Here is a 13,937-nt window from a genome sequence, read left to right as displayed (position 1 = left end):
GTTTCAGCCAGGTTTGTATGCTCGAAGGCCTGTTAAATGCGTACCATTTCAACCACGCCTTCATTGAGAAAGAGTTCGTTGTTCTAGGGAGCAAAGTTGTTGGGGGTCGGCAACAGTGTGGTCCACAGTGACGTGCGATGAATCCTGGTTCAGTGTGGCAACTGGTTCTGGTCATCAGTTTGGAGAGAGAGGGGAACACGTTACACACCATTGAATGTTCATGAACGTCATTGGTTTGGCCTAGGCATGATGGTGTGGGCAGACCGTATGTAAAATGGCTGAATACTGCTGCATATTGCGTGAGGTAATGTTGCAGCACAGTGGTATTGCGTGGAGATTATTCTGCATCGTGTCCATTTGTTAAGGGGTGTGGAAGGGCCAGACTTCCTCTTATGGACGACAGTGTCCACCCACACGGGACCGTTGAGGTGTTGGACACACTGAAAAGTGAAGATGTTGAACATATGGAATGTCTTGTGTACTGCTCAGACCTATACCCTATAAAACATACTGGAGATTCTCTTCAGTTGTGTTTGTCAACAAACACTTGCTCTGCGAACCGCACATAAACTGAAAACCCCCTTGAGAGAGGGATGGGAATATCCTCCGAGGGCTACTCGACAGTTAGGTAGCCACCGTGAATAATAGGCGCAAAATGTGCATTTGTGCCTGAGGAGGGCATATTCCTCTCTGAGAGTCTGTTGGCAGTATGACCTGTTTCAAACATAAATGTTATTTATGCCTGTTAACTTGCTTTCCCATGTGGTGAAATCTACCATTTCTTGTGATAAATATACCACTCCACCTCTATTATGTATGTACTGTGTTTCATGCCATCCATCATTGCCTGTGATTATTGCTGTCCAGCAATGTCTTTATTCCTTAACAACTGTCATGCAGTGTATTTTGTCCAAGTTCCATCTGTTTCTGCTGGTTGTCATTTAAAGGGGTTTTTCTTCCTCTAAAACCCCACTGTGCTGTAATTATTGAAGAAGTGCACTGTTGTACACCATCTTTTTCAGCAATCTTTTTTCTGCAGGTGTTTCCACACAGCTTAAAATCATTTTCAGATCAACCATATATTCATACCGAGCATCAGTCACGAAATCATTGCATGCAAAACTTTGAGCCTTCCATTTTATTCCACGACTTCTTATCATAAAAGCCCCATTACTTCCTTATTTGTAGATGCACTGAAAGTTAAAGAATATTTTGGCATTAAGACATTTTTCCTTTGGAACTCAAATGGGGACAAAACAGTGTGCTAACAAATGCACAGACTGGAAACACAGTCTATATAACAGCTATTTTGTAAGTGAACAATAAAATAAAACATATGCATATTATAAACACCTCTAGCATTTGCACCAGGTAAGTACACTGTATAAAAAAGTAGACTGCTAGGAGACATACTGAGAATGCTGTGTAACACTGCCTCTAGCCGTCATAATGCCCTCAATTCAGCAAAGAAGAGAGCCCACCAGTTTCTTCAGGTAAGCCATTTCCAGCAGAAGCCACTCATTGTTTAGATCCCATAGAGCTACCAAATTGCCGGGATGTTGATTACAATATTTCACCCGCTGTTCCAAATAGTCACAAACATTTTGAGTGAAATTAAGATTGGATGATTTAATGGGTCTGTCAGTGTGCTATGTGGTGCACGAGTTTTCATCAAACAAGGAAGGCATGCGTGTAGCTCTGTGAATACAGCCGGGAGTATGGGAGTGTCACAGGATACTTATTATGAAGATACAGAAGAAAGGGCAACTTGGTCATTTAGGATGTTGAAATAAACATTGTAGTTAATGTCCGGGGTTACCTGAATGAGTGGGCACAAGTCACGATATGAAAAACGTGTACGGAAATTACATAGTCAAGCACATCTGACCTGAACTATACCAAATTTCAGTGGAGAGACCAACTCCAGTTGCAATCGAGCATTAAAATAATTTGATGGTGAAAGTTGAAAGTTTGTGCCGGTCTGGGACGCAAACCCCGATCTCCTGCTTAATGCAAGCAGTTGCCCTAACCATCTTGGCCAAGTCCCACAGAAGAGACACCACACATGTATATAGCTTATCTGTAGACACGAGTGCCTCGATAACTGTAGAACGGATGCAGAACAGCGTCTGAGTGTCTTGCAGGTAGACAGGACTTGCAGGTAGGTGAATGGACAGTGGACCTACAAGCATGCAACACACTGCAGGTTAAATTTCTTGCATCTTTTAAAAAGACACAAAGTCTTGATTTGTGGGATTACACTATATGCCTCCAGTCAGTCTGTTCAGTTTCTGTGTTATTTGGTGCATCGAAGATTTACAGCCTTATGTGCCATTCTGAGCAATGACCTTTGCAGGGTACCTGATCCAAATGTCCACTGCATACTGTTCTCTTCATGATGTATACTCGGAAACCGGTTGAGATGGCTCTGCATTAACTGATGGCAGCAATTCTTGTTTCAGTGACAAGGCATGACACTTATCTCTGGTCCTTGTCTGCCAGGACGATACTTATCTCCGCCCCTTGTCTGCCAGGATCTTTTTAAGATCACTCTGCCTACATTGTGTGACATAATTGTGGGTGGTACACCATTCCTTGTACAAGGGTGTGCTGAAAAGCAATGCCTCAAAAATTTTTTATGTGAAAACTCTTAAAGCTTTTCGTATTGTATATCTTGCAGTCCTCTGCTGCAAGAATGCTCCGAATTGTAACATGTAACATGACAGTGTGTAATGTAACTGTGTCAGTGTGTCAGAAACAGTGTCCTGTAATCGATATTTGAATTCGAAGAATTTGTCCACACACAGAGTACCTTCTCTTTCAGCATGACAATGCCAGACCACACATGAGCACTGCGACATCTGCAACAATCTGACGCCTTGGGTTCACTGTCATTGATCATCCTCCATAAGGACCCAACTTGGCCCCATCTGATTTTCATCTGTTTCTTAAACTTAAAAAACATTTTCAATGATGAAGTGGTGTCTGTGGAGGTGAGGTTGTTGCTCCATGAAGAAACTCATACATCCTATGGCGGTGATATCAACAAACAGCTCTCTCATTGGGAGAAATGTGTTTGTCACTTGGGTGACTATGTTGAGAAATAAATATGTAGACATGAAGAATAAAGATGTAGGATGTTAATAACTTTTTTATTTAAAAAGCTTTAAGAGTTTTCACAATAGATACAATGGACAGTGCACACTGCAACACCAACATATCGGGCAACCTCCTTTACTTTGAGGTCAAAACACTATGACTCATTTCTGCTATTCTTTCATGCCTCCACATCTTACTGTGATGGTTCCACATGCAGACTGGCACATACACATCACTTCATTGCCACGAGCTACGCCAGCAGTAGAAGGTCACGTGACCACCTGGTTCCATTTTTACACCATCTACAGCACTCCATAGTGAGCAGTGCAGTCTTAAAGGGGTTGATTATATTTTGACCGGTGAGCATACTTGCCATTTCTGTGCTATAAAAAGTTTATAGTATCCAGCTTCTGTGTGCATTTATATATTCACAAGGCTGTATGTCTTAAACTCAAGATGTGGATTATTGCCCAGACAGACATTAATTCAGCAAAACAGCCAAATGCATTCTTTCTATTTTAACACAACAATACATAACTTTGAACAATGTGTGTAAGCTGATTCTGCATCTGTAAGGTGTACGTTGTTTGTCAATAAGCAGATAAATATTGTTTTTGGACCATTAGTTCCTTGTCTCAACATACACTCTTTAGGAACCTCTGCTAATATGTGTAATTTACCCATAAAAGTTTGGGACACACACACACACTAATGTGACTACCATCTATGTTCAACATCAATGCACGATAACCACTCACAGACAGCAGGTGGCTAACACTAAAAGTGGACAGTATATAAAGTGTGTCAGGGGGATGTGGAAAACAGTGCAGTTGTTGTCATTATTTGGAAATGCAGCAATTTATGTGAAGTCCAAAAGGGCAAGATAATTGGCTTTCAGGCCAAAGGAGGAAGCATTTCCAAAATGGCTATGTTTTTAAACTGGTCATGTGCCACCATGGTTAAACTGTACTGTGCATGGCACAATGGCGCTATCCAAAACCGGCGCTGAGGCAACTCTGCTGCACCACAGGCACTAGATGACAGCGGTGAATGGCACCTTTGGAGATGTGTTCAGTTGAATAGACATGCTACTGTTGAGCAACTGACTGTCCAGGTGAATAAAGAGGCTCTCAACAGTGTCTCTTCAGTGACTGTACAGAAAATGGTGCTGCGTATGGGCCTTCGCAGCAGGTGCCTGTTTCATGCACCCGTGCTGACTGCTGTGCTGTGCAGCAACGAATGCTGAAATTTGCACACCAGTACCACAGCTGGACGTCCACTGAGTGGAGACAAGCGGCCTTTCAGATGAATGATGTTTTCTGCTCCATCAGACAGATGGCCCTTGGGGTTTATGGCCCTGCAACAATTGTCAGAAGTATCCAGGCAGGAGGAGGAGAGTTATATTCTCAGGAACATTTTTGTGGCTTTCTCTGTGTGATCTCATGATTCTGTAAGGCACATTACATCAATGCAAATATGCATCTATCCTGGAGAGCATATCCACCCCTGCATGCAGTTTGTTTTTTCTTGGTATGATAGCATCTACCACAAGACAATGCAACATGTCACATAGCTTGCAATGTATGTACTCCCCTGGCCACCAGACTCCCTGAATTTAAACTCAAGCAAGAATCTGTGGACCACTTTGATTAGGCTGTTTGTACCATGAATACTCAACCAAGAGACCTGGCCATAGCACTGAAGGCAGTATGGCTCACATCCTTATCGGTACCTCCCAGAATCGCACTGACTCTCTCCCTGCATGTCTCACAGTGGTCTGTGTTGCAAAATGTGGTTATTCAAGCTTTTGACAGGTAGTCATATTAATGTGAGTGGACAGCATATACACACAACAAAAAAGTTTTGCATCATCCCTGTTCCCATAACTGCTGAAGATAGACGTTGACTGTGGATATTGTATCACAGGCACAGTCCCTTTGACTCTTCAGAGGTGTCACTAAACCTGCCCAAAGATGTAAATAACCATGCACGAGCAGCATCTATTAGACGGAGGGGTCCGACTGCCGATCACTTCCAGTCATTCTACCAGGAAGGAGGTACACGGCTCGTGTTTTCTGTAGTTCAGCCATGCCTAGACAGTCAAAACCGCAGTTCGATTGCGTCCGCATTGGTTTCTTTGTGCCAGGAAGGGCTCTCAACAAGGGAAGTGTCCAGGCGTCTCGGCGTGAACCAAAGTGATGTTGTTCAGACATGGAGAAGATACAGAGAGACAGGAACTGTCGATGACATTCCTCATTGAGGCCGGCCAGGGGCTACTACTGCACTGGATGACTTCTACCTACGGATTATATGGCTCGGAGGAACCCTGACAGTAGTGCCACCATGTTGAATGATGATTTTCGTGCAGCCACAGGACGTCGTGTTACGACTCAAACTGTGCGCAATAGGCTGCATGACGCACAACTTCACTCCCGACATCCCTGGTGAGGGCCATCTTTGCAACCATGACACCATGCAGCGCAGCACAGGTGGGCTCAACAACGTGCCCAATGGACCGCTCAGGATTGGCATCACATTCACTTCACTGATGAGTGTCGCATATGCCTTCAACAGGACAATCGTCGGAGACGTGTTTGGAGACTACCCAGTCAGGCTGAATGCCTTAAACACATTGTCCAGTGAGTGCAGCAAGGTGGAGGTTCCCTGCTGTTTTGAGGTGGCGTTATGTGTGGCCAACGTGTACTGGTGGTCATGGAAGGCACCGTAACAGCTGTACGATACGTGAATGCCATCATCTGACTGATAGTGCAACCATATCGACAGCATATTTGTGAAGCATTCGTCTTCATGGATGACAATTCTCACTCACATCATGCACATCTTGTGAATGACTTTCTTCAGGATGACGACATCACTCAACTATAGTGGCCAGCATGTTCTCCAGACATGAACCCTATCAAACATGCCTGGGATAGACTGAAGAAGGCTGTTTATGGATGACGTGACCCGCCAACCACTCTGAGTGATCTACGCCGAATCGCCGTTGAGGAGTGGGACAATCTGGATCAACGGCGCCTTGATGATCTTGTGGATAGTATGCCACAACGAATACAGGCATGCATCAATGCAAGAGGACGTGCTACTGGGTATTGAGGTACCGGAGTGTACAGCAATCTGGACCACCACCTCCGAAGGTCTCGCTGTATGGTAGTACATCATGCAATGTGTGGTTTTCATGAGCAATAAAAAGGGCAGAAATGATGTTTATGTTGATCTTATTCCAATTTTCTGTACAGGTTCAGGAACTCTCAGAACCGAGGTGATGCAAAACTTCTTTTGGTGTGTGTATATAACATCTCATCCCTCCCCATTTCTGTCACCTCTCCCTCCCTCATCTTTCTCTCCCCGTACTCTCCCTCCCTTTCTCTCACTCCCCTTCTGCTCTCATCATCCCTCTCTCCACTCTCTCTTCCCCCATTCTCTCTTTCTCTGTGCTGACAATCTGTTCTTTTCATCACCTTTAGCCTTTACTGGTCCAGCTTCTACTCCCCTTATTCCCATGCTCTTGTGTTTTAGTTGCTGATGATAATCTTTATGAGGAAGATTGGTGAGGGTGTTGACGTATAGTTTGTCCCACCAGAATAGCCTGAAAGGGGAGGGGGGGACTGACTTTAATGTTCTCATGTGACAGCTGATTCACTGTCACCATTTCATATACCTTCACTCCGTGATATAATGTGGTGTGGCTTGGAAATTAACCCAGGGCATTTTCATGAAGACCTATAATCAGGAATCCGGTGTCACTATGTCCTCCACTTTCTGTCAAAATACTTTAGATTAAATTTTTCCCACCATCTAGATTCAAACTGGTTTAATCTAAGTCAAGTGCTATCTCACATCCATGCGTTAGAAGCTTTGACATTTGAGGAAGGTGTGTCTCAGACTACAGCTCATATAAATGAATCATTATATTGCCAACATTAACCATAACAAGTATGCTGGAGTAGTGGTTAAGGCAATGGACTCGTATTTGGGGGAACCAACTTTCTAACTTTGTAGTTCTTATGGTTTTGATAGATCACTCCAGGTGAATGTTAGCATTAGTCCTATGGACAGGCCACCAGTAATTTCCTTTCACATTCATTTTCCAACTAAGCTAGTATAATTAATGTAATGTATAGTATAATATGTATTTAAGACTGATACTATGTTGATGTGATTTATGATTTCATGGCAGTGGTCGAATGGAAAAAAAAATTTCACCTTCCCTACCACATGTTCTCAATTTGATGCTCTGGAACCTTCACTTGATCCTATGAGTCTGTAGTGTGCCCATATTTGGCTTTCTTTCTTTTTTTTTTTAACTTTTATCTCTGTTCCAGTGTAGTGTAGTTATATAATATAGCTTGTACCTGAATTTGAGTGGAAAAGTATTTTCTTTTTTTGTCTATCTTTATCTATGCCAATGAGTCATATGAACAATCTTAAGTTAGCTAAGAAAATAAAATGTTTAACATGTTTTGAGTTCACTTTTTAATGAATGGTGGTTTAATCCACAGGTACAGGGAACACAATGACACATCCCCCTCCTGGAGAATCAGATTTTGAATACATTAACTATGGGGAAGAAGATCAAATGGTATGTTCTAAAACATCATAACTTTTGTTGAGGAACATTTTGTTTACTAATGGAGCTTGTTAGTTCTTGTTTCAAATGAAAATTTAGTGTGTAGACACGTTATATGTATAAATTACAGATTACTATTTTGTTATTGGTTATGTACTAGTGACTTTGTATTGTGTCTGTGCTTTAGTAGTGGACATACAGGGAGATGACAGAAGTCATAGGATACCTCCTAATATAGTATTGGACCTCATTTTGCCCACCGTAGTGCACTACTCGATGTGGCATGGACTCAATAAGTCATTGTAAAAATATTGAGCTATGCTGCCTCTATTGCTGTCCATAATTGCAAAAGTGTTGCCAGTGCAGGATTTTGTGCACAAACTGACCCCTTCATTATTTCCCATAAGTGTTCAATGGGATTCATTGCGGGCATTCTGGATGGCCAAATCCTTTGCTTGAACTGTCCAGAATGTTCTTCAAACCACTCACAAACAATTGTGTCCTGTGTCATGGTACACTGTCACCCATAAAAATTCACTCGTTATGTGGGGGCACGAAGTCCACGAATAGCGGCAAATGCTCTCCGAGTAGCCGAATATAACCATTTCCAGTCAATGATCAGTTCAGTTGGACCAGAGGACCGAGTCCATTCCATGTAAAAACAGCCCACACCATTATGGAGCCACCACCAGTTCACGCAGTGCCTTATGACAATTTGGGTCCACAGCTTTGTGGGGTTTGTGCTACACTTGAACCCTACCTTCAGCTCTTACCAACTGAAATCATGTCTCATCTGATAAGGCCACAGTGTTCCAATCATCTAGGTTCCAGCTGATACAGTAACAAGCCCAAGAGAGTCCCTAAGGGCAATGTCGTGCTGTTTGCAAAGGCACCTATGTCAGTCATCTGCTGCCGTAGCCCATTAATTCCAGATTTTCCTACACTGTCCTAATGGGTATGTTCGTTGTACATCCCACATTGATTTCTGCAAGTATTTCATGCATTGTTGCTTGTCTGTCAACTCTGACAACCCTGTGCTTATGCCGCTGCTCTCAGTTGTTAACTGAAGGCCGTCGGCCTCTGTATTGTCTATAGTGAGAGGTAATGCCTGAAATTTGATATTCTCGGCTCACTCTTGACACTGTGGATCTCAGAATAATGAATTCCCTAACAAATTCCTAAAGGGATTGTCCCATGCGTCTAGCTCTAACCACCATTCTCTGTTCAGAGTCTGCTAATTCCTGTCATGTGGCCATAATCATGTCGGAAACCTTTTTACATGAATCACATGAGTACAAGTTCTGAGTACAGTTCTGCCAGTCCACTACTGTTTTATACCTTGAGCGAGTGATACTAGTACCATTTGTATATGTGAATATTGCTATCACATGACTTTTGTCACCTCAGTGGAATTCTGTGCCCAGTGATGTTTCAGTTGCTATTCTCTTGAATGAAGCATTAGTTTAGTGTAAACAGGCTCTCTCCTACACATGAAAAAAGTATATCTTTGTGTTTCAAACTGTAAAAAGTGCAATGTCACTGATGAAAACAGTATATTGAGAAGAATATGGGAATAAATTAGAAAGTGTGCCATTTTAAAACTTACAGTGGAAGTAATGAAAATCAGAGTCCTGTTAGACATGTCCTAATAACTTAGAAGGAGTTATGTTCTAAGATTTACACTCAGTTTGTTTATTCTTGGCTAATATTTAACTTCAGTGTGAAAGTTTGCACATAACTCAGTTGAAAGAAATGTTGTTGATGAAGTACGTGCCATTTGAAATAATCACACAGTGGTGGTCACTTGTTGAGAGACTGGCCGAGCATGGTGAGTATGGAATAGCTTCCTTGTGCAAGCTGTGTATTTATTGTACCATTATGTTCACTATTTGAGGTTTTCTGTATACATTATGTATTACACTTATTTTTTAGACTCTCTGACTCATAGTTTTTGGCATTTATAATGGAGTGTTATACATTTCCACAAACAGCACAGAAAAGCCACCATTGTTTTTAGGTGGGGGGGGGGGGGGGGGGCTAGTTTTTGTCTGTTTTGAGCCGTATTGCCATCTACTGAATCACTGTATGCTACAGTTAAAAAAGTACATTTTATTCTTTGACCAGAAGGAAAAAGCAGACCTAAGTTGTTCAAAATATTTTCATTCTATGTTACTACATTTATAAAAAGGAAGGTTAGAAGTACAAAACAAAACTGAATCTTGGATAAAGTAGTTAGAACTATCAGAATGACAGTTCTTAAACAGTGGCTGTGGTTCATTTTTCAGCTTCCAGCATTCACTTGTATCTACCAGAGTGGCTATTTTACCATCACGTCAGATTATTGGATGTCTTGCATAGTAACTCTGTGGATTGTGACAAAGTTCTTGTAAATAGTTCCTGTAATCTAACTGATAAAAAGCTTGGTTTATGGATCTCTTTTCTGTCGATATAAATGAAATGCAAGAATTTCCTTCCTCAAAGCAGGTGAACTTGATGGAATGGTCTGCAGAGTTGCAAAATAAGTGCTTTAGGAAAATATTGCAAATATTCACACTTCTTGTATCTAATAACGCTTATGGAACAATTTGTCACTAATTACTTGCGTGAAAGAACATATTCTGCTTAGTTTACAGAAAAAATAGATACATTAATACAATTGTCAAGAATTAAACCTAGTCCCAACAAACTTTTTAATGTGATGTAACATTAAAGTTTCCACTAATTTATTTTGCAATTATATTGTAATGTGTTGTGCTGCATGCAGTGTAGCATACAAGTTAGCATCACAAGCTGGCTTGCTGTGGGTCACCCAGTCAAACACAACAACTTGCAATTGTTTATCATTTAATATTTATCAGTTTGTGATGGTTCTCAAAATACCCTTCATTTGTAATGTTTTATTTCATTCTGAAATATTCAGTTTTGTGTAAATATCTGCACTCTCCTTCCAGGGGTTTAATTTTGTTCCGGCTGTATTGGTGTTCGTAATAAACATGCTTTCAGTGCCAAGTACTGCACTTCATTTATGATCCTGCTTTCTGATTTGGACTTTATTCTGGTTATGACGACATTGTTTGATGGAGGTGCCTGGTACTTCAAAACGTATACATCACTGTGGCTCCAATTAGGCAATGTAAAAGCTGTAGCTATACAGGAGCCAGAATATAAGTGGTACATAATTCCCACCATCCCTGTATTTGGGAGACCAATAATTCCAAAATAGCAATAAGTCAGGTGAACAGAAGTCACTCATCAGCATTTCCTGGAGATGGTGGTCAGAACCCACTGAATGACTGAAAGGAATCAACCGACTTGTCACATACAACAGGTGGGATGACATAATGTGTTTGGCAGAAGTATACTTTTACTTGGGTGGCACAGCCCAACAGTGGTTTGAGGACAGGTTACAGAAGTTCGGTGCATCGTCCGAACAGGCCTCAGAAGTCCCAATGGTACTGTCTAATGCCCTGTCATCGTCAGCTGACAGGCATTACTGGATGCAGATACGGAGGGGCAGGTAGTCAGCACACCACTCTCCCGGTTGTTATCAGTTTTTATGACTGGACCTGCAACTTGTTAATCAAGTAGTCCTCAGTTGGCCTCATGAGGGCTGAGTGCACACCGCTTTCCAGCATCACTTGGCACACCTTGACGGTCACCCATACAAGTGCTTGCCAAGCCCAACGGCTCTTAACTTCGATGATCTGACGTGAACAGGTATCACCACTGTGGCAAGGCCACTGGCAGATGTTGAACAGCTCTGATAAATTTTGGGCTGAACTGAAGAAAACATTTGGTAACAATCAGATGGAAGTCCACATAGCAGAAGAACGATTTGAGAACAGGGCCCAATGTCATGGTGAAATGACACAGTCCTGTATACAGAATACCTTGCCCCTATGCCACATTGTGAATCAATATATGAAAGAAGCTGATGAAATCTCATATTTGATGAAAGGAGTTGCAGAAGACATGTACCAAGCTCTTTTGGTAAAGGGTGTCACAGCAACGGAGGACTTCATCAAGTGGTGCCAGTGCATAGAGGCAATGCAACACAAAAGAATCAGAAGAAAGAGCTACTTCAGACTGCTGGCTGTGATCCCTATGGCAGTTCACCATGAACTACACCTTGTTGTAAAAGAAGAAATACAGCATTTTATGGGTCCAAAACTTTTGCACCATGTAAGCAAGACTTAGCAGAAATAAAAGTTGAACTCATATGGCAGGAGGTGATAGTGTTGAAGAAGAGCTGTATCAATTTCCCCCACCAGTTGAACACACCAGGAAGAACAGTCTCGGCCAGCTTGGACTTACATCACAGCTATCAGATAACAATCCAGCACCAGACCAACACTGGAACGACTAACTCCCCCACCAAGTACAACACCCTGCAGAAGAACAGACATTTGGAGGAGAGAGGACAACACACCAGTATGTTTCCACTGTGGATACCCTGGAGAAATACACTACTGCAGATAAAGAAAACATGTTTTCAATTACTACTACACCATCAGATGTCAATTATCTCAACAGTTCTTTTCGCACCAGTCGACTGCAGATGATTCTAGTCGACCTGCTGGACAAATTTTATCGCTGTACCCAGGATGAGTTCCTTCCCCAACATTGCACAGCCATTCCCCATTGCCGTACAGGTGTACCAGCCGCTCTCCTAGCCACTGAATTGAGGAAAACTAAGCAAAGCAACCATCTATGGAGGTGAAGCCACCACAGATGCAAGTCCATAATGGATGACAGTCACCAAGATTTCAGAACATCTTATTAACGTCATGATCCACGGCCAACCTGTTCAGATGCTTGCCGATTAAGGAGTTTTCTTTCCTGTAATGTTGAGTTCTTATTATCACCAGCTAAAGAAGACTGTGTTCTATGATATGAAAGTGATTTTGGTGAAAGTCACAAATGGAAAATACGGTCAGCTGACAGGGACTTGTATTGCAAGATATCAATGTCAGAACTCAGCTTTTTGAATTTGTTGTTTGTCATAATGTTATTCTTATATGGGATTTCTTGCAGGGATTACAAGCAGCCATAGACTGAGGAAGATCAGTGCTGCAGAGTAATAAAGCAATTTCAGCAATCACACATAACAAAGATTGTGCTTGGCACTGTTTGCCAATGATGATTTTGTTATCCCACTGTCATCAATGAGACAAGTTCCAGTCATCAACTGAGGTGCTCAGGTAAACTGTAAAGCTTTTGTCAATTGCCAAAAGCTACTCAGGCTCACAAAAGAAATCTACATGCCAGTGATGATCATAAGCTTTGTATGTGGTCAGGGAGAACTTTGGATCACTAATTGTTACAAGCAGCAACTCATCCCTACAGATATGTGCTTAGGGACAGACACAGTAGTCCAGGAAGGGTAGCTTGGTGTCATTGATGAGGAATCGTGCTCCACTACCACAACAGACAATGCTGGGGAGAAAGCTACTATAAAATTGCCAAAAGGATGTGACCTAGCTGAGCAGCAATGTCAGCGAATGATAGCCATTCTGCGTCAGTTTTTGGTTGCTTTCAAATCCAAAATGGACAAAAGACAGGCCAAGTGATACATGGTAAAATACCACATTAATACTGGGGATCAGCCACTAATCAGTCAACACTCGAATAGATTGTCGGTGGCTGAATAATGGATAATTGGGATAATTGATGAGGGAGTCGTGAAGATTGTGCAAGATAACATCACTAAACCTACAAAGAGCACTTGGTCATCTCCTGTGATCCTTATAAAAAGGACGGCATTTGACATTTCTGTGTCAACTACCGACTATTGAACAAAATCATGAATAAAAGTGTGTATCCATTGCCGCACATTGATGACAGCCTAGACTGTGTGAAAGGAGCAAAGTTTTCCTCAACTAGCTTCATAACTCCTGATCTGCTCTATGAGTTTAATGTTATGCCGTTTGGACTGTGTAATGCTCCGGCCTCCTTGGAACATATGATAGACAACTTGCTTCAATGCCTTAAACGGACAGTATGTCTTTGCTATCAGGATGACATTGTCATTGTTTTCTTTTCTTTCTTCCACCCCCCCCCCCCCCAAGATATTTGAAGAATGTCTACTGTGTTCAGATTGCAGTTCTCTGCCTGAACTGCCTGAATCCAAAAAAGTGCATCTTCAACACACAAGAAATTAAAGAGTTTGAGTCTATTGGTGATGGGGTCTGTTCCAATCCAGAGAAAATAAGAGCAATCACAGATTTTGTGACTCCTTGGCCTATTTGTG

At 42.0% G+C, this 13,937-nt stretch overlaps 1 protein-coding gene across 1 annotated transcript in view; it reads left to right on the top strand.

Moving 5' to 3' along the window:
• Positions 1 to 13,937, top strand: part of LOC126248103 (polyamine-transporting ATPase 13A3) — a 176,701-nt gene that overhangs the window by 35,487 nt on the left and 127,277 nt on the right. The window contains exon 3 of the mRNA XM_049948774.1: positions 7,620 to 7,699. Coding sequence (XP_049804731.1) covers positions 7,620 to 7,699 — 80 coding nt within the window. The remainder of the gene's footprint in view (positions 1 to 7,619; positions 7,700 to 13,937) is intronic.

Source organism: Schistocerca nitens, chromosome 3, assembly GCF_023898315.1.
Source record: "Schistocerca nitens isolate TAMUIC-IGC-003100 chromosome 3, iqSchNite1.1, whole genome shotgun sequence".
Lineage (NCBI taxonomy): Eukaryota > Metazoa > Arthropoda > Insecta > Orthoptera > Acrididae > Schistocerca > Schistocerca nitens.
The sequence above is the reverse complement of the archived record's forward strand: the minus strand, read 5'-3'. Positions and strand labels throughout refer to the sequence as shown.